The 21,022-nt window shown below is 39.9% G+C and overlaps 1 protein-coding gene across 3 annotated transcripts in view; it reads left to right on the top strand.

Annotated features, from left to right (window-relative positions):
- The window catches only part of cep112 (centrosomal protein 112), a 91,128-nt gene extending 70,412 nt beyond the window's left edge, over positions 1-20,716 (top strand). For all 3 annotated transcript variants that reach the window (XM_068337778.1, XM_068337777.1, XM_068337776.1), the window contains 4 exons: positions 10,794-10,883; positions 18,132-18,233; positions 19,795-19,859; positions 20,390-20,716. In XM_068337778.1, coding sequence (XP_068193879.1) covers positions 10,794-10,883; positions 18,132-18,233; positions 19,795-19,859; positions 20,390-20,393 — 261 coding nt within the window. In that variant the 3' untranslated portion in view covers positions 20,394-20,716. The remainder of the gene's footprint in view (positions 1-10,793; positions 10,884-18,131; positions 18,234-19,794; positions 19,860-20,389) is intronic.
- Positions 20,717-21,022: the final 306 nt, after the last annotated feature.

Genomic DNA, 21,022 nt, shown 5'->3' with positions numbered 1-21,022 from the left:
CTTTCACAGTCTTTCACATCTTTAACGCATAAACTGCAATTTCTGCCCTTAAAAATTTATAATTTTGAAAATGGGTCCTTTAATGATATATTTATGCCCCTGCTACAAGGACATACAGTAGGTATAGATTTTACCTCCTCCTTTAAAAAAAAAAAACAATATAAAAATATCATCCACTTGAGCACAAGTAGTAAAACTGTCTCTTTCCACAAAAATAACACAGTTGAAGCCCTGCACAGGCGTGTCAACATTGTGACTTAAAGGAACGGAGGATATGTCATATACTGGTGAATCGGTACAGATTCTTGCAGGAGTTATATTTTATGCTTAGATTACTATTTTTATTATTACTGTCCCACAGATTAAAGTGGACATGTATTCACAGTATTTTCATTTTCATTATGATTCATCCCTTGCTCACTGTAAATCCTGTATTTGCCATTATGTTAAAGCATTTTGTGTGAAGGTGTCATTTTAATGAAGACTCAGCAGCACTGATAACCGGCTACGTTTGCTCATATTATGGCTTTGTTGCATGTAATATAACTATCAAACACAACGCACGCACGCACACACACACACACACACACACACACACACACACACACACACACACACACACACACACACACACACACACACACAGTCTTCCCTGTTGTAGGCTGTTAAAAGACACAAGTCTTAGCATCTGTGTTGAGAACAGACAAAGGCTTATGTTTCCATTATCTGTGTCCTCATTATTATGATTCCCTGTATTAACCACCGCCTAATGAGACTGCAATTAATGATTAAATTGCTTATTAAAGGCCATACATGAGGGAACGAAGACAATTAACAAGGGAAATGAAGGTAAAATTTGTCGACAAAATAAATAGAAAGGAAATAAAATAAAGAGTTGGTGAGAAAATGAAAGAAGGAGAGGAAAAGGAACAAACAATGAAAGAAAGAGGATGGAAAGAGAGTGGACAAACAGATGGAGGATGTGTGAGGATTGAGACTGCAAACAGACGGACAAGGGAGAAATGGGGGAAAGAGGAGAGAAGAAAGAAAGAAATAGCAGAGAGCTGTCAGAAGGCCATTGGAGGGAGTGTGTCGCCTGCTGACATTGTTTCCATGCTGCTCACTTCAAAGGGTTGGGATTATGGGGAGAGCGAGGGGCTTCAGACAATGGGAGTGGAAGAAAATAACATCAAAGTTAGCCGCACATTTGAATCAGGATAATCCCAAAACAGTTGTTCTGAATGCAAGCTGCATCGGATCAGATGTCCCTTTTTTCCCCCTTGCTAGCCCTGTTCTGCCGTTTCTAACCCAAATTTAGCTCTGTGGCGCTACTGTACTTGTGACTTTTTAAATGTGGGTGTTAACTGCAGAGACCTATGTATCTCGTAAACCGCCATTTTTAGAACAACGTTGGTTCAGTTAAGTATGCTCATTATGTTTTTTTATAGGTGACGTTTAGGTGGAGGAGTATTTGTGTGTGTGTGTGTGTGTGTGTGTGTGTGTGTGTGTGTGTGTGTGTGTGTGTGTGTGTGTGTGTGAGTGCGCATGTGCACACAAATTGGAGGTTTTAGCTACTTTTATAATTTTGTTTTGGTTTTCCATAATATGCAACAGAACTAAACAAAAATTTGACGTTTCACCTTACTTATTACCCATGTTTCCCATGAAAGCTCTTTCAAACGGACCTGCAGTCAGATGCTACCAGTTATATTTAGCATACCAATTATCTCGGGGCATGAAAGGAATGGGCAGTTTTAATGTGCTGGATCGAGTCCAGTGTCATTGGTCTGTGGAAGGTGAAAGTGTTGCATTTGCTTTCATCTGTCTACTCAAATCATATCAGGCACCAATGGGAGGCATTGGAGCACAGCTTGTGTTTGGGTCAGGATAATATCCATTCCTCGTGTCATCTGTTCCTCTGTAAGTAGTGTGCCAAAGAGTCTCCATTTAAGAGTAAATGTTCTCCATGATGAGACACAGGAGTTTCAATGTGGCTTAATCGTGAAGAGGGTTTGCTTGTATAAAGTGAGTTTGTGTGGCCATATGTACCAAACAGTGTTTTTGTCTGTGTGAGTCGATGTATGACTCTGCTTGAAACGAGCAGCTGCCCAAACTGACAGAACTCCAACCCACATTAGCCTGCCAAAAGAAAGGTACAAAGACCACACACTCCCACGCAGGCACACACACGCACACACACAGGCCTTGTCTCTACCCTTGCTGTCAAACACCCCATCTTTCCAACTATGTATCTGCGAACTCTTTTCTGTCTCAAACCCTCTGTCTCTGCACATACACAAGCACACATGCTCACCTCACCCTGCCAAAAGGGAGAGGTGGCTGGTGAATAAACAATGGCACTCCGCCCATAGTGTCACCCGCCTGAGCTTTGATCAGCGCCGCTGTTCCTGCTCCCCACAGCAGTGCTTCCTGTCTTTCTGACTGCCGAACTCTGCCATGCAAACACACGCAAACACACACACACACAAACACACATAAATTAGTGTTGGCGTCTCATTCTCACACATGGGTCTATATATACTATCTCTCCCATTTTCTCCTCACTGAGACGTGATCTGGATCTTTCTGTTCCTGGGGCTCACACAGGCCTTGCTTTGAGTTAGTACCCTGGTCTCAGCAGCTTCAGCATTGTCTTAGTGTTATCTGTGGAGAAGTGACAGCAGACACATTACATAATGCAAAAGTGACCATTGTTTCATTCTGTATAAGGGGCAGAGTAAATATTTGACACTCACTGCTCTTTGTACACCAGACAATGTACCTGTCTTTGTCAAACTTAGATGGAGTCCATGCGATACAGGAGTTTTGCTTCCATGCATGTATATGAGAAACGTGGGCAGAGGCTCCTTTACGCACATTCAGCCTCACAAACATGTTCATTGGAGCGGTTTGTCTGTAATCTTTAGTTATTTATATGCATTAGTTCCTGAGAAGGTTGAAAAGATGACTTTGCCAGTGGGACGGATTGGCAGAAGAGCATCAAGAAAAGGTGCATTGAATACCTACCCCCGCAGAGGAAAGGAACTGCTTCAAAAATTATGTGTATGCATGTGTGCGTTTGTCGTCTCCATTCATGTGTCTGTACGTGTCCTTCAACACGTGTCCAAGTTCTTCATGTCAACCTTGAACCGCAGATTTGTTTACTGAAGTTTGCTAAGCCATCTGTTTTTCTGTCGCTTTATTCCTTTAACGTATGTGTTCTCATGAATACTGCATCCACAGTTTTCACTTTTATTTAAAGATGTATGAAGACATTTTTCCAATATTACCATGAAATGACTCCTTGTAAAATAGAAGGGCATTACCGTGAGAACATCTCAGTCTGCAGCTCTGCACTGGCTATTTCATACCTTTAGACAAAACTGGTCAGCAAACCAAACCATGCCCTGTGCTCATAAAGTTTTGTACACATAAAGTATGTGCACACCCTTTCCAGCTAAAATGTGCTGGTTATAATGTACACATGGTATTCCAAAGTGAAATAAAGGCAAGAAAAAGCAAAAATAATGCCTTGTAAAATTTACCTGATGGCAGACACCTGCATTAAGTGTTTCACTGTGAGGTTAGTGTTAGGGTTGTCTTCAAGGTGGAAATTTGTTTACCATTCATTAGAAATTGCTTATGTATTACGGATTTGTTTTTGAGTTAGCTTTCTGCTAAGTTGTGTAATGTATCATTTGAAGTTTGCTAATATACTCTACAACTTCTACATTTTTAAAACTCTAAATCTGCACTCCTTCCATCCTCCAGTTTAGGGCTTGTTTTGTCCTTTATATTAGCATTAGTTAGAAATGTGTACGAGTCAAGGAAAGGCCCACCCCCTCTTAAGTTCCCATCTGCTTTCATGTTCATGTATTTTTGTGTGCATGCAACTCTACATGTGAGCCTGACAGATGACTTTTCTGGCTGTTGTTAGCGTTTGATCCACATATCACAAAGGGTGGAAGTAGGAGAGAGAGATAACATTCCGAAGAGAAACACGTGAACGTGGGAAGTAAATCAGCTCATAGAGACCGTATTCCAGTCAGAGAGGGAGGAAAAAAACAGAAATTACTCATTAAACCACAAAATAATGACAGCCTAAGTTGTGTTTCCTATTTGAAGAATCCTATGTTGACACAAATCCAGGCTGTGGGCAGATGTAGATGAACATCCATTGCTGCACAGCACCTCACTTAATCAATATTTAACACTGTACTGTGTGCAGTTTATGAGAGATTTCACTCGTATTTTGTGTCCTCAGGTAGACTTGAACTGCTGGGATATGCCAATGTTCATCTGTGATGGGGGTCTGGTCTGTTTTTCCAGTTGTAGCAGCATCTATGTGGTAGGACATAAATGGAAATGTCCCACATTTCCTTTAGAACTAATTACATGTAGGAAATATGGTCATCACTGCCAATAAATAGAAGTAATATACAGATAACTTCAACACAAAATGTTGATCACACTGTCCTGACAGTTGCTCCAACAAAAAGAGGCTTTCAAAATATGAAGTCAAAGCCATACGAATACTGTTAAATCAGTGTTATTTTTCTTAAATCTCTATTATTATTACATGCTCATGTTTCAATCACATTTTGAGCGGCTTACTGCCAAAAGACTGACAGAAATCCCACTCAGGGCTGCTGGTGAGCCGCTACCCTGCAACAGTGTTTTTATTAAATGATGGGGTTTATATTAAAAGTTTGACTTTTTATGGCTTATGTGTTTCATGTAGTTTAATAATTGGTTCAGTTTTTTTATTTTTTTGTAAGTTGGGTTGTGAGATATACTTCTGCATACTTCTGCATATTAAACATAGACAGGCACAGACGCTGAACAATGGACTGTCATGGACAGGGTCAGTAGTAGAGTCGTTAGAATCATTTGCATGCTTTTCAAAGCCACCAGACTCCTCTCACATACGACATCAGTTTCTCATCAAGAAGTCTGACGGTTGGATAAAATATTCCAAATATAAACTGTTATTGATTTTTGTGAGGTAGACTGTTTTTTCATGTCGCTAGAATCTGTTTTGCTGTTGATCCTGTCCATAGCAGTGCATCTTTCGATTTCTTCGCCAGTAGTCCTGACTTCACCAAACAGGGGTCATGCCACCCACCATCTGTTTCTACAGTTAAAGAAAATAATGAATATAAAATGGCGGAAACCTGCAAGGAGCTGCAGGATTGGATTCAGTATTTACAAGTGAATCTTTTACTTTAATTGGTTCAGAAACTTCAGGGGGGTTTTTTATACTCCGCTTGAATGCAACAAGACTGGCTTCAGCCAGTTTGGTAAAGCTGTCACAGCTACATACATATAGATATATTTGATTATTTGCTCTTTATCTCAAATGAGTTGTTTTCAGCTCAATGAAAACCACGACATTCAGTCTTCAAATAAAACATGGATCTTACTTTTTGCCTAAAAGATAGTCTAGGATTTAAGCTACCATGCTTCTATGATAACCTTAAAAGCCATTCAATAATATAATTTGATTAACATAGTCACACAGGGCATATCGTACATTTTCCATATCATTTTCTATTCTCCTTCTATTGCAGCTGAAGACCGTGAAACAAGCAGATATAGAACGAAGTGTTTCCCTCGTGGGCACCGTTTGGTTGGAACTTGTCTTCATTACTACAGCAATTGCCTTATTGCTTTCATCAGTCCGAGGAAAGACACCTCCATTACTGTGCTGAAATGTGTAGATATTGCAGTGGGCAAGCTAACTGTTTTATTTGCCATTCATGAGGGTCTGTTAATGCCACCATCCCAGTATCCTCCCTCTTAAAATCAGAATAACTCTGGGGGGAAAAATACCAAATATATTTAAAGTACTGTAAGCAAATGAATTCATACTAACGTTAGTGATGTCTTTCAGAGGGGCTGTCCTGTCAACTTGCTAAATCACATCTTTTTATTCCTACATACAGACAGACAGCAAGGCAAAATCAAAAGTTTCACTCTTCTAACACCTCAGGAGACCTCTCTCCTCCTTCCTCCTCCTCCTTCTACAGGTTCTCTCTAACACTCTTCTTTATCTTTCCCGCAATCCTTTGATAAAAGTGCAGATAAAAGAGAGTTGGTGCTCATCTCTCTGGCTGTTCACCTCTCCTTGAGGTTAGCACCTCCTTTATTATTTACAATTAGATCAGTAGACATACATGCACACACTGCCTTGTTCTGCTAAAGCTAGTGTGTGTGTGTGTGTGTGTGTGTGTGTGTGTGTGTGTGTGTGTGTGTGTGTGTGTGTGTGTGTGTGTGTGTGTGTGTGTGTGTGTGTGTGTGTGTGTGTGTGTGTGTGTGTGTGTGTGTGTGTGTGTGTGTGTGTGTGTGTAAGTGTGTGTGTGTTTGTGTTTGTGTATCTGTGTGTGGGCGCAGTCCACTTGTGTGTATTTCATGCCCCCTGCGTATGTATCAGCCCTTACCCTTTTACTTGACTGCATGTGTGTGTGTGTGTCTGTCTGCGTGTGTGTGAGTGTGTGTGTGTTTGTGTGTGTGTATGTCCTTGACTGGAGGCGGTGCAATGTTAGGTTTTTGCTGCTGTCTGAAGTTGTCCAGCCTCAGTGTCATTAGAGGATCTCTTTAATCCGGACTTTGGGAGAAACTTCTGACAGCACGCTGCAAATAGACGGCCCTGCCTCACATGAAGAGCAGCTCTGCTCCTAACAAAACACAGAGTTTAAAGAGGCCCCTGGCCTTTTTTCCTCCTCCCACTATTCCCTTCTTTCTTCTTTGCTTTTTTCCTGCCCTCTATTGCTTTTACTTCACCCTAGGGAAACATGCTCTCCTTATCTGCACAGGAGGACCACCCAGGAAAGATGACTCAGGCATCGGTATGTCTGTGTGTATGTTTGTGTGCATACACTTGAATTGCACACTCATTTGACTGTGTAGCACTCACATTTTTAGAACTTTTGCTGTTAATATTAATGCATGCCTATACCTGCATAGATTGCTGGGAGCAGTGTGTTTGTTGGTGCTTGCATGTGCGTGTGCCTGGCTAATCCTTTAAGCCAAAGTTTGGAATGAAAGTCAGAGACACATTGCTGATGGAGATGTGAGAGAGGCCTTCAAGCCCTCTGATTGTAGGACAGTGCAGCAGAGGATCACCATGGCCCCGTCTCCTCACTCTGACCACGTGTTTCTCCCTTCATGTCACTCCCCCTTTTTCCTCTGGATCTTGCTATATTTCACTTTTTTAAACTAGGTTCTTTCTGATATCACATTTCTGTCTTATCTTACCAGGATTTCTTTTCTTTTCTTTTTTTTACTTTCCATTCCGTCACGCACCTTTCTTTTTCATTCTTCCCTCCCTCCTTCCAAATGCTTCCATCTCGCCTGAAGGAAATCTTATTTCCCACTCTTCCTGGCCTGTTGACAGCGATCCCAGTCTGCATGGCTGATAAAGACCATATCGACCTGCACATATGGAGACATTTAAGCAAGCCCCCCCCTCTCCACACACACACACACACACACACACACACACACACACACACACACACACACACACACACACACACACACACACCTTCAAAAACTAAATTCCGTTGAAACAAGAGCCACTGTGGAAGAGCATACCTCTTCCTCAAGAATTGAATAAATACAATTGAACAGAACAAAATCACACCAATGAAAATCAAAAAGTTACATTTTTCATCCTTCCTGTTATAAAAGTGCTATTTGTGAACAACATTACACTGTTACACAAGGTTTGCTGTGGGTCCACAGCAAACCTCTTTCTTTTCTTAAGAATACGTATGTTTAAGTTGTTGCCATGGAAATGCAAAAACAGAAACTATAAAAATAATTCTGCATAGTAAAATGCAGCCCTCTGGCATTTTGATGATGTGTATGCAAAGTTTGCTCAATATGTATGCAGAAAACTTAACAGAAGAGTTGTGCTCCAGTGGAACACTTAGCAATCAAAATTAAGAAGTGAATTATTTTTTTCCTAACACAAGGACAATATTTTGTTGCATGTTCAGTATTGACATGTAACACCCCAATTTAAATCTGAGAATATACAGAATAGATTTACAGTAAAGGGCAATAAATGGAGAAACAAGTTGTTCTTTTGTCCTCATATTTAACCACAGATGTTTATGTATGTTTCTTGATATATTGATTTTAAAATGTGTTGTTATTAAAATGTTTCAAGTTGTCTTTAATGGTTTCAGTTGTTTTCCTCTTGAATTTATATCTGTGGCTAACATTAAGGCCCCGTCCACACGATGACGGATTTTTTAAAAAACGGTACTTTTTAAAAATGCATTGAAAACGATTCGCGTCCACACGACAGCGTTTTTAAAATAATCTCCGTCCACGCGTAAATGCACCAGTGCGTTTTCGAAGACAGCTATAAGCATGCCAAACCATGTGGTGGCAGTATTGAGTCAAATTTTATCCAATTAGAATCCTCCGTGTTTTGTTGTCACAACACACGGGCCCATAAATATGATGTCACAGCAGTTTTCGTCGCAGGCAAGACGTCAGCCTTTTTAAAAAAAGTCGCGGATACACCGTCCACACGACAACGCAGACCCAGCGTTTTTAAATAAATCCACCTCGGCCAGCATTTTTAAAAAGTTGCATTTTCGTTCCGGATATCTGCATTGTCGTGTGGACGGAAGGCGTAAACGCAACAAAAAAGTTGCGTTTTTAAAATATCCGTTATCGTGTGGACGGGGCCCAAGTGCGACACACATTGATTCCCCAAACTAGCCCTGAATATGTGTAATTTGATCGCCATGGCTGACAGTCTTCTACTTTTTTGTACATCTAGTGGGTTTTCTTCCAATGACACAAAAAAATTTTATGATTTAGAATAATGAAACAACACTTGTTAAGCTTCTACCCTCAAGAGTTGTTTTGAGCCCATCAGATACAGAACACACATGAAAGAGGCGAACACATCACGAGTTAGGCCCACTTGTCTCGTTTCCCAGAAGTTCTGGTCCAGAAACACAGTGCGGGAAATCAGACAAGGGTTGAGAAAGGGTGGGGGTTTGAGGCTCTCTCATCTTCTTTGTCAGTTGTACAGCTGTTTCAATGCACGGTTTTCCCTGAAGTTACGGTCACAGTTGGGGAAATGATAGAAAAAGAATGGATGAAAGCCTTAACACTTTATAAATGTCTCAAAAATTCTTACTTGTACAGTAATCAAATGGTTGTGTGTACTAAACTTATCTGCTAAGTCAGAAAATATGAGAAATCAGTCCCACAGGACGGATGCCTGCTATCCTTTCAACTCAATGAGGAACACTTCCAAAAGGAAAAAAGAAAACACAACCTCGTGTACCTTAGGTAATATAATCACAAATGGGTAATTAGTATCAAGTCTTCACAAAAATGCTTCTCTAATGTCACTGAGCCTTTAATTCACCAATAAACAAAATGAAATGATGAAATCAAAGGCAAGGGATTGCATTGGATGGGCAGCGATGGGATCGTGACTGACTAAGAAATACCCTGATTAATAGGATCAACATGCTAGAAACCAGCTGCCTTTTCATAGTGCAGAACTAAAAGTTACCTCAATATGCTTCAGAGCTTGTAGACAGAAGCTAACGTGAGCTCCTGCAAAGAATCTGACATCTGATCTACCTGTATTGCAGTACAGGTAGTACAGGTATCTTGCTGTCTTGATACTTCAAATTATTGAAAGAAAATTATCTCCTGTATTACTGAGAGCTACCATAGCTAACAATCGTGCAACAGGATGTTGTTGTTTTTTATTGCATGCTTCCCTGACCCTGACGCCTACTAGTGTGTGTGATTTATGTCAGTGTGATGTGTTGTAGATCATGTTGGTCATGCCTATCACCTGGACCGTTTCCCTCAGCTTTGAGAATTGACGAGACAACACCTGGTCCACTCACTCATCTCCACCGGGGAGAGAGACCGTGGATATTCATGCTAGCCAATGCCCCCGCACACATATTTTATGTGTGTTAATGTTTTTGTGGGGTGTGTGTGTGTGTGTGTTTTGTGTGTATACGCATGCATGCGTGCGTACACGTAGTCCTTTCTCTGCTTTTCATGCAGACTAATCAAAGACGTAGTATATGTACACTCAAAACATCTGGTCCTGCTTCACATGCGGGAACATCGCCTTTCTTTCCAATGCTATCACATGCAGGCAGGGAAGGAAAAAAAATTACAACATGCACATGTGCTCAAACACAGATGTACAGTAAAGTCACTTTTTTTCTTTCTTGCCTGAATCTTACAAAGCAAAATATAATAAATTCTGTACTTGCATCCTATGGGAGAACACATTCAACTCAGTAATGTGAGTACTGGTAACACTAAATGATACTGCATATTTCTTAAATTCAGTACAATGATGAAATTATACTTAAAGAAATGAAGTTTGAAAAAAAAAAACTTTTGCTAATTCTTTTAATCTTGTAATCTCTTTTTGTGTACCCTTGTCCAGGAAGGAATTTAGACTTGATGAGGCCAGCGTGGCAGTAATTACTCTCATGACCTTATTGTTAGCCTTTTAACACGCAAAGACTAATCAAAGACAGCATCCTTCCTCAGTGATGCTCTGTCCTTCATCTGTCTTGTGTCTTGAATATTCTCTTAACAGCTCTGCCAATCATGATCGCACTTTGTTCTTTTGTCCTTCAGGTTCAGTGTCTGCGGTTCACCTCAGTGTACCTGCAGATTAGACTATATCACTGCGATACATTACACCACATAGATCTGCAGTTGCTTGTCTTTTTTCCGTCAGCAAGCCAACAACACTAACTATCTCTCCCTTCCCCCAGGCTCTGCAGGAAAAGGTGGAAAGTCTACAGAGGCATCTGCGTGGCTCAGAGAAGAAGCTGCTGAGCAAAGAACTCGAAACTGAAGAGAGGGTAATGCAGTCACTGTCTTCCTCTACAACTCAAATTTCATTCTCATCAGGCATGAACACGCGAGGCTGTCTATATTGTACTTGTAGTCGTTAGCTTACCGCTAATACTGTTACCTCACTCCTACTACCCGCGATTCAAATTTATCAACTTTCTTTTCATCACACTTATTTTTACATCTTGCCACCTCAATTTGGCTTTGTTTTATTCCACTAATCCTTATTTATGTTGTCGCTACCCCATCACTTTGATGTCCCTCCCCACCATCCTTACCAGACCCTGCAGGGGGCCACAAAGATAAATAAAGAAATGGATTCTTTTCTGGCCTCCCCTCATCACTCTATCATTTCTAATTTTCCTGTTCAGATCCAGAGATATACCTCCTTGCACATTTCCCAAATTCCTTTAGTTTCAGCTTCAAGCATCAGCACCTAGTGGAAGGAATGTCCCTACCACCTATGTTCAGAGGCAAGCCTCTCTGTGTACACAATCACATATACATACACACAAACACACACACACACTCCATGCTTCTGAGAATGCCCTGTAATCAAGCTCTGTTTTGACCTTGACACACACACAGAAGAAAAGTGCCGATGATTACACCCAGTCTGAAGGCTATTCTTTGTATGCTGGTATGTACACCAGAGCCATCTATTCTCAGGTGTCACATCCTATCTGACTGACCCTTGTGCACACTACACACACTCGTCACACAGCTCAGTGTCTAGCTGTCATAAATCTGCAGTGGAGAGTCAGTGGTTTTTATGAGTCATTGGTCACAGACCCAGTCCCAGAGGCGCTTTGTATTTTTTCCTATAACTTAGGATGAGTTGACCCTTGACCCAGCCTGCTTCTATGTCAGTTCATTTCTTCTGGATAAGGATTTGGATTTCAATAATATTTAGAGGCATTCACATTCATTATTTTCAGAGGGGTCATGCTTTGACCTTTTTCACAGTGACAGTAAGGTGTCGTTTTCACGAGATGATACAAGACAACCATTTATTAGTGAAGATCAAATCACTTTAAACCACACTAAAAGTATGTTTGATCAATATTGTCAATTTGCATAAAGGTATTAACATATACTCAAAAGTTTTATCACATTTAGTTATAAAACGGTGCGGATCCGCCTCCAGTGTGCACCCTATTGCCAAAAAGCTAGTTTTACTTTAAATGCCACACTTTATGCTATTGCACAACTTATTTTTAACGGTAAAAATTTCAAAGTAACAGATGTTAAAATCGTGGCAAAATTCATCTCATTTATGGACAATATCCTATTGTTGTTTATCTGTGCCCAATTATTTATGTGCCATGCAGCATAGAGAGAATTCGTAACACGTTAGTAATGTTGGATCAGCTGAGTTAGGACTAGATTGTTGCTTCTTGTGACCTTCCACCTACAGTACAAATTGAAAGACAGCCTAGGAATGCCGGGGCAGACCATAATCTTCATCTGCAGTCAGAAGGTTGGTCAAGGTTAATGAAAACAAGTTTTGATGAATGAACTCAGAAATAAAGAAACACACATTTTCCCCCTCTGACACGTTCCATTTTCACCTTAAAGTTTAATCGCCATGCCATGTCCTCATTATCAATTTTTCCAAAAAAAACTCATGTTAGTGATTTTTAAAAAGCTGCTTTCTGGTATAAAATCAGTCACATAATTTAAATCAGACAATTTATTAAAACAAAGCATGTGTAAGCAAAACAAGAAAAATTGCTGGCAATTTTAAAGACCAAAGTTCTTAAATTTCTATGCAAACTCATTGAATTAATTTATTCCAGATTGTTTTGGTATGTCAAATTTGGCAGTAAATCCACAAATAGGAGTTATGCCATACAGGATGAAGAATGATCAACTGCAGAGCCCTAACAGGCATCAGTGGGTAGGACAGCTGAGACAGGACGTAGAAAGCTAATAGCTGCATCTCATTGGATGTGCAGCTACTTGACAATGCCATATAGATATTACACAATAAATTATGATTTTAAAAATGCCATAGAAGGCAAGAATCTACAAATAGTTTATATCTACAAATAGTATTGACTGATATATCAAATAAAATTTTGGGTGATTACACAGGTATGATCAGTGCTGATGTTTGGTAAATGAAATGTTGCTATTTTACAACTCATAGACTAAGGGAATAATGAGATTAACTGGTGATGTGTAACACTAGGTGTAATATGTTACTTTGGTTATAACAAATTTAAAAAATATTTTACAAACATTACAATTTACATGTGAAGCAATGGAATGACTTCTTGAAACAAATAGACTTATTGTATTCATAATGATAGATAAAAATTTTGGAATAGTTGTCCATTTATTCTTCAAAAGAGTCACAGTATGAGTCAAGCGTGATTTGTTTGTCAACCAATCAGATGCTGCGTTTCTCATCATTGGGATTTGCATTATCACCAACCACAAACTGTTTTAACAGTCAGTCATTGTTTATTCCTTGACCGAATGACACGTGGTTCTCCGTCATATCATTCTCAGTGCGCATCATACGTTGCTTTGTTGGTTGCACACTAGTTCAGGGGTGTGTTGTTATTTGCACATGATCATAAATGTACCCTTTGTCTTCTCGCATTGATATTGCCCTAGTTTATTTGCCAAGTCTTGTCTTGGTTATCGGATCCCTCACAAGCAAAAATAGCCTTTCTGCACAGACTTCACACAGATGTTGCTTGCCCTACCACTCGTAGGGCCCTTGCAGGCTCCCCCACTCCAAAATGGCGAATCAGCAGCTCACTGTGAGGTTCAATTCTCCTTGAAGAGAGGAGCAGAATGTTGAAGAGTACAGCTCTTTGTATAAATACATAATGATAAAATAGACTCAGTGAACTGACAAGTTTCAGAGCTGTATTCTCCTGCATCATGGGAGCTTGGTAAAATAAACTATTTCTGAAGTTGTTTTTGGTATTGATGCAGACATAAAAATGTGGAGGAGTTGAACTTCTTGAAGTTCTGTAGGCTCACTCGTTTTTCTGCGTGCTGTTTTTGTTGAGGCGCGTTACATCAGCAGCTACCAATCCATCCCGTAGTTCTAACAACTTCACCAAGATCTGTAGCCACTTCTAATCACTTCCTTCCTTTTTGCTCTTTTTTTTTTTTTTTTTAACTTTTATGAAGCATGTTCCTTTTTCTCCCTCATGCACCAAAGCGTTTTTGAATTTAAAGCACTCCTTGGTGTGCTGTCGGAGCACCAGCTCAGTGGATGCAGATGTACAAACTTTGTGAGTGGCATCATTTTTGATGTAACTCCTTGTTCCTGACAAGGTTTTTGCCACTTTGCAGCAGGGGGGTATATCAAAAATGTCTCTCTAGCAGCTCCACACCTACCCCCAACCCACTGCACACAAGACTGTACACACACACATAAGCACACACCATAATTCATTAACATACATCAGGCTTCCCAGTGTTATGACAAACTTCATTTGAACGTTGAAAGTGTTGAGGGCTTGTTCCTTTCTGCTGGCAGCTGACAAAAACCATGCCATATGACAGTACCAAACACAAGGGAAAGTCAAAAACACAATCTAAAGACTATATATAGATGAAATGTTGTCATTTTAAGATGACTAGGAGGAGAAAACGACTGCTGCTCCTCGTAGTCTTCAAAACTAGAAAATCACACTTAGGAACAAACAAAATGTCTTTAACAGCGCAGTGGAGATGAAACCTGATTTTTCTACACAAAGTCAAAGTCTCTTTTCATTGCTTTGGGAAACAGTGACACTTTCTCTTGTGTTTCCCTTCCTGTTTTCTTTTTTCTGCTGACTATTGTCCAGAGTCCATCAGTGACCAAAACCTCATGGAAGTTTTGATGAACCCTTTTGTTCAAAAGCATCTGACATCGGTCCTAATGGTGAGGAGGCTTTTTATTTTGAGATGCCGTCACATTCCTTCTGCCACCTGTCAGAAAAACAAACACGTCTTTGCTGTAAAAATATGTTGAAAGAAGAGAAAAATGTTAATGTGAAGAAAACAGAGATGTGAGAGGAGGGACCTTGAAAGAGGTGATAGGATGCAAAGCTGAACGAATAATGTCTCCCAGTCAGACATGTTTAGGGAGTCTGAGGGAGGATTCTCTTTTGAATTTTGACGCCATTGAGGTCCACGCTGAAATCAGACATTTGAATTGGAACTATTTTATGAACATCTGTTTGTCTTACATACATTTTCTCAACAGAGATGTAGTGTAGTTAGAAAAAGGCTACTGGTTCCACCCACTCACATAGCTTTAGTTAAACCTTGAGTGGAAAAATGTAATTACAAATACTAAGGTCTTCTGTGCGGCAGTAGCACAAAACCGCATCTTGTGCATTCATGTAGCTGTAGATGTACATAACATGTGTGCAAATTTACATTTATTAACTGTATGATGAAATTGTTTACAATACAACAAATTGATATTTTATTAAGCTCCTCTGTTTCACTCCAAATACACCAATGGTGCTCCTCCATGCTTCCCTCTCTCGTTACTAAAGCAAACATTCATAGCCTGTCTACTTTGATTAGCCACGAGACTACATACAGTCTCCAGGCATCCCTTTTGCTCTCTCAGAGCACCGGTGAATATGCTGTAGCCTTGCCCATTCTAATGTATGGGAAGGAAAATGGAGACAGCAATGCCACAAAGGAGCTTGTAATTTAGGCAGAGCGGATCTCTCATTGCTGTGGTGACTGCACCATACATGAACCAAGAATGCAAAACTAAGGAGCGTGGCTTTTGAAGAATCTAGACTTCTATTCAGAGTGGTTGTAAAGGGATGTGTTTATTCAATCATTGTTTATTGCTTCAGCCTGAGGTAGAAGAGTGTTTTGTCTTGGCTTTCCATTTTGTTATGACTACAAGAGCAACTATAGATAGATATACTTTTTGAAAATCTATTCTCTCATAGCTCAAACTGATTTTTTTAACTCTTGAACATTCAAATTAAAACTTAAGTAACCCATTACTCTCAAATTATCCTCGCCGTCATTCACACAAAGCAAGGAACATGATATATCTCTAAAAAACCAATGGACTCTCGACCCGATGATATTCTCCCAACGCGTTAGAATGAACACGGTAGAGGGAGTCTGAAAAATTTGGCAATGTTGTGGTAGACTAATCTAGAGCACACTGTGCCGAAACAAAGGGAGCTGCTTCATGTTGGGATCATTTATACTGGAGCTCACTTTGAAGTGCTTCCCAATCCCTTTCATTGTGCCCAGGAAGATTAATTAGCCAAAGCCAGAACAATCAGTTAAATCCACAACAGGAAAATTATTTTAGGAAAACCAATCTTTTCCCTCCCCTTCACTTCACTTCATTCATGCTCCCTTTGCTTGACAGACCGGACCGATGAGAGTAGAGGTTGGGGATAATTCTTGTTAGCTGAACTTTGGCTCTGTCAAAAGCATTATGGTTAGCCAAAATGCTCAGACTCTCCCTTGGTTACACCTTTGAAATATATGGATGATTAAGTTTTGGTTTTCACAGCCCCCGTTGATTCTTCAGGTTCTGTTAAAGTATTCATCAAGCTCCAAATTAATTGATTCAGCAACTCTTCAAAATGCTGTAAATGCTTTTTACAGTACTGTTAAAGCTGTGTGTGTGTGTGTGTGTGTGTGTGTGTGTGTGTGTGTGTGTGTGTGTGTGTGTGTGTGTGTGTGTGTGTGTGTGTGTGTGTGTGTGTGTGTGTGTGTGTGTGTGTGTGTGTGTGTGTGTGTGTGTGTGTGTGTGTGTGTGTGTGTGTGTGCATGAGTGTATCCATTCATGTGTGGTTGTGGGTAAAAAAGGGGGAGTTGTGCTAACCAAACCCTTTTCAACTTCTATAATCAGACTCTGGTTTAGTGGAGTATAATTTAGCCCCAGACAGACTTCCTCCGGTCCTCCCCAGTAGAGCTAGCTATAGCTAGCAAGCTATGGAACTGCTGCAGCGTTTGATGTGTTCTGTCCTCCACTGAGGTCCTGTCCTATTCTAAACCCGGCTGTGTAACAGATACATTATGTTAGATCTGGCTGTAGTCGTCAGCAGCCGGTAGAGGGTGTTGTGCAGAACAAGTCATGCCAGCCTGCAGACCCCCTGTGGAGATGTAAAGGAACTGTGAAGAGTGAGGGAATACTCTGAGCTATGAATAAAGAGGAGATGCCCACTGTCTGTCTGGATGTGTGTGTAGTTGTGTGTGTGTTCTAAAGGCAAGCTGTTCACATGGGCGTAGTGTGTGGAAATGCATATATACGTGTGTGTTTATGTGGTTGAAGCACTGAACTACCCTACAAAGCCAAAGTGCAGTATCTACAAAAAAAAATGCTGAATGAATAATTATTAGCATCCAAACATGAATGGAAACCAAATATCTCCATAAGAGAAAACAGTAGGACAATAACAACACTGACAGACCGAAGAGACATTACATCACTTTTTGCAAAATTACAGGTCCTGCACCTTGTCAGGCTTACTTATTCAATGATTAATATTATATTATTGTCGTTTATATTAGTTAACAGTCTTTATTGCATCAACTAAGGAAAATATCATTTAATACGAATCCACTAAAAAAATGTGTAAATTTAGATTAAGGTCACGTATATTAAGGTTTAGTGTCTGTGCAGGTGTTTTAGTGTTCACACAGATAAATGCATGTCTACTTACTCGGTTAATGTGTTTGTTCATGTTTCCTTTCTCTATAACAAAAGACTTTTGTAGACTTGTGGTATATCTTCTGCACAAAAAAATGTGTTTTTGTTGACTGAAAATGCTAACTCTTGAAATTAGGCTCTGATGTGTATTTATCTGCAGCTTTACTATGAGAACAGGAATAATGCCACTGCTCTGAAAATGATGTCACAGCCCATCTTTACCAATCCTGGTTACAGTTACTGCCTCATTCATATACACCAACGCAACACTATGACCAAAACAATGACAAGAAACAATGCCAGCTTCTGTTTGTGGTCTGTCTCTATAAAGTGTTTTAACACTTCTCCAGCGTAGATTTGCCGCATCACTACAACTGATCTCTCTCTGTGATGTTGATTTTTGAAAGGATACACCCACTACTGCTCTTGCGTGTATACTGCAGTGTTTTCAATTGTATTTGGGGATCCAGGTAGATGGAAGCTGCAAAACAACTTTTGTACTCTGAACTTTTCAAAGCACAACAGAATAACTTTTCTATTCTTAGCAAAAATGTTGTGTAGACAGGTTGGTGACACTGTTGCTTTGCTTCTGTCTTCTCAGGTGACTGTGGTACGTCAGGAGTATGAGGACAAGATCAAGGGTTTGATGCCAGCAGAACTTAGACAAGAACTGGAGGATACAATCACCTCTCTGAAGGCTCAGGTAAGAAATTAAAATAATTGCAAGTTATCAGACAAAGGCAGGATGAGAACAATCATCCTGATGACTTCACGTCAAACACATTAGACATTGTTTGATTCTCATTTTCAACTAATAAAATAGTGTGTTTTTTTCAAAATTGTTGCCCTCCAAAAGAGTCAGAGTCCTTTAAACTCTCCATCTGTCGGATCAAACTGGACATCGTGAAATATATTTGACCCTTTTACACAGAGATCACACAACAGTGCTACAACAAAGAACCTTTGTTTCTTTTTTTTAACCTGGGACAATAACATGCAGTCATGGGTATACAAACCATATTGAGTCTGTTGTACAGCACAGATCATTGTATATTTGGAAGACTGTCAAATACTAGTCCTTTTTGAAATTGCTATCATTCCCTGTTATCTGACACTTTTTGTTCCTACTAATGCCATAAAAACTGTTAGAACCCTGGATCTTCATGAGCAGTCATGTAAATCATATTTGTTTGGTGGAAACAAAGATGACGTTAGTGCAGGTTAATTTTGTAGTACTTGATTATTGCCACTGCTATCTCTTTCAATCATGACAATTCTCTTTGTAGACCCCAATTTTGCCTCGTCACTCCATCAGATCTAACAATGACTTCTGCAAAAATCTTTTTCTACAGCAGTAATACTAATGTGTTTAGGGTAATTTTGACACTGACTCATTTCAATTTCTTGGCTTTTATGTTGCAGGTAAGAGAGTATTCTATAATGATGATAGGAAACATGCATTTTTTTGTGAAAGACCTCCTCATAAACCCATCTTGTTCAAATAAGCCTACCAAGATCCCATTTCAGTGAGCAGACCACAGCTCTGAGACGGGATATGTTTGTAAGATGTAATTCGTGACCAGAATGGTCTCTCCTCTCATTGACAATGTCATGGGTTTTACACATTAAAGTGCATTATTTTTACATAGTGAAAGAAGGTGGAGAGAATTTTTATGTCTATGGAGGCATCCGACCACATTTCGGTGGGGTTTCACAAATACTTCACCACTGTGAAGTGCCAAATGAAATGCTAGAACTTTCCTGAGGTCTCCCCCACAGAAAGGAATGTACCCTCGGCTGCAGTACGGTAGTCCCAGCACAATACAGATTCTTTTGGAGCCGTGATTATTCTGCCAGGCTCTAGATTCCGTGTAAATGTAGATGAGATTTATTTTCTCTTCAGCCAAGGATACTTCGTAGATAAACTCACACTTTGTAGCCAAACAATAGATTGACACTGCCTCCCCTCACAGCATTCTAACCTCAACTAACCCAGCTCATAATCTCCTCTCTGTCCCAGTGTGCCTTAACCCCTTTGCCCTAATCTCCTGACCCCCAACCCCTGCTGTCCTGACCTCTGGGCTCAACAACCAAACCTTTCTTCCACTTAGCTAACCCCCGGTATCCAAAAGCTCACTTGACCCAAGAAACTTTTCAACTTCAGGTTTCTGGCTTTCTGACAGATTTCTCACTGCATAATGAATCATAGCAAGTTCATTTTTGAATATTAATCTGTGCCAAATGTTCAATTGCCCATGTTGCAGGTGAACTTCCTTCAGAAGAGAGCTTCTTTGCTACAGGAAGACTTCACTGCCTCTCACAGCAAGAGGTTAGAATAATTGTTTGGAATTATATAGAAATATGTGTGCTCATTGCTTGTACATGGTTAATCTGGACCTTTGCCCTTCTATACAGTACAATATACAGTATTTATTCATGAACTTTTACAAAGCACTGTGGTTTGTAGTTCATATAGTGTAGCAAGTATGGTTAAGTTTCAGTATACGCATTGGCTTCAGTATACTTTAGTAGTACAGGTCTTTCACTACAACAGCTACCAGCCCTTGGGGCTTTCTTTTCCTTCTGTCCATCATACTGTAAGAACCATGAATGTCTTTACAAAAGCATCTATATGTACAGAGTGATGAGGCTCCTCATTAACCACTGCTGACACATGCCGCTCACATCTCTGCAAACATCTGTCAGTCACATACATCAGAGAAAATGACAAATGGTGATCTCACTCAACTCTCCCAGACAATCACAGACATAGAGCCAGATAGATAAAATCAGATTCAACAATGTTTTAATTGTTTAACACTGAATTAATCAAACTCACAACTCTCTCTGTCTCTCCAGGTAACCAAAAGGAGACCCTGACTGTCCCTCCCCCAGGGATATACAGGATATGACATCCAATCAGATGTGAGCATTAGCTTTTCAAGTCCTTTACACACCTGTCATGTTACAGGACTTGTCATCTGTCAGGATGATGTACTAGAGTTCCATGTTGCCATTATTAATATTTGATTATTTATTCACAGTCAGATTTTAGTTTTGTTGTTGTTGTTGGGGTTTTTTTTGGAAAAGAAACATTTAATGTTCATAACAGGTTAAACTTCCATTTTTATATCATTAATTTAATATTGGTATGTATTCTATGTTAATCAAATGTCTCATGCTTATTCAAAATTCATCTTAATTAAAGGATTTTCCTAATTTTCTTTTGTCATGTTTTTTTCTTAGCATGTTTTTCATCTTGAAATGCCTCATAATTAATGGTTCAGTGAGGTGAAGCCATGCTTTCACCCTTGTTTCATATAACATGCATGTTAAGCAAGATTAGCTCTCAGAACTTTGCACTGAAGTCAAGGACCTTGAATTCCCATCTCCCACATCGCTGCTAAGCATCGCCTTTCAGTTCAAGCCCCTTTTCAAACTCTAAAGAACAGTTGTGGGGTTTGTGGTCACTTCAGATAAAGACCACTGCAA

This window comes from Antennarius striatus, chromosome 16, assembly GCF_040054535.1.
Source record: "Antennarius striatus isolate MH-2024 chromosome 16, ASM4005453v1, whole genome shotgun sequence".
NCBI classification, from domain to species: Eukaryota; Metazoa; Chordata; class Actinopteri; order Lophiiformes; family Antennariidae; genus Antennarius; species Antennarius striatus.
This window is presented reverse-complemented; position numbering and strand designations above follow the sequence as displayed.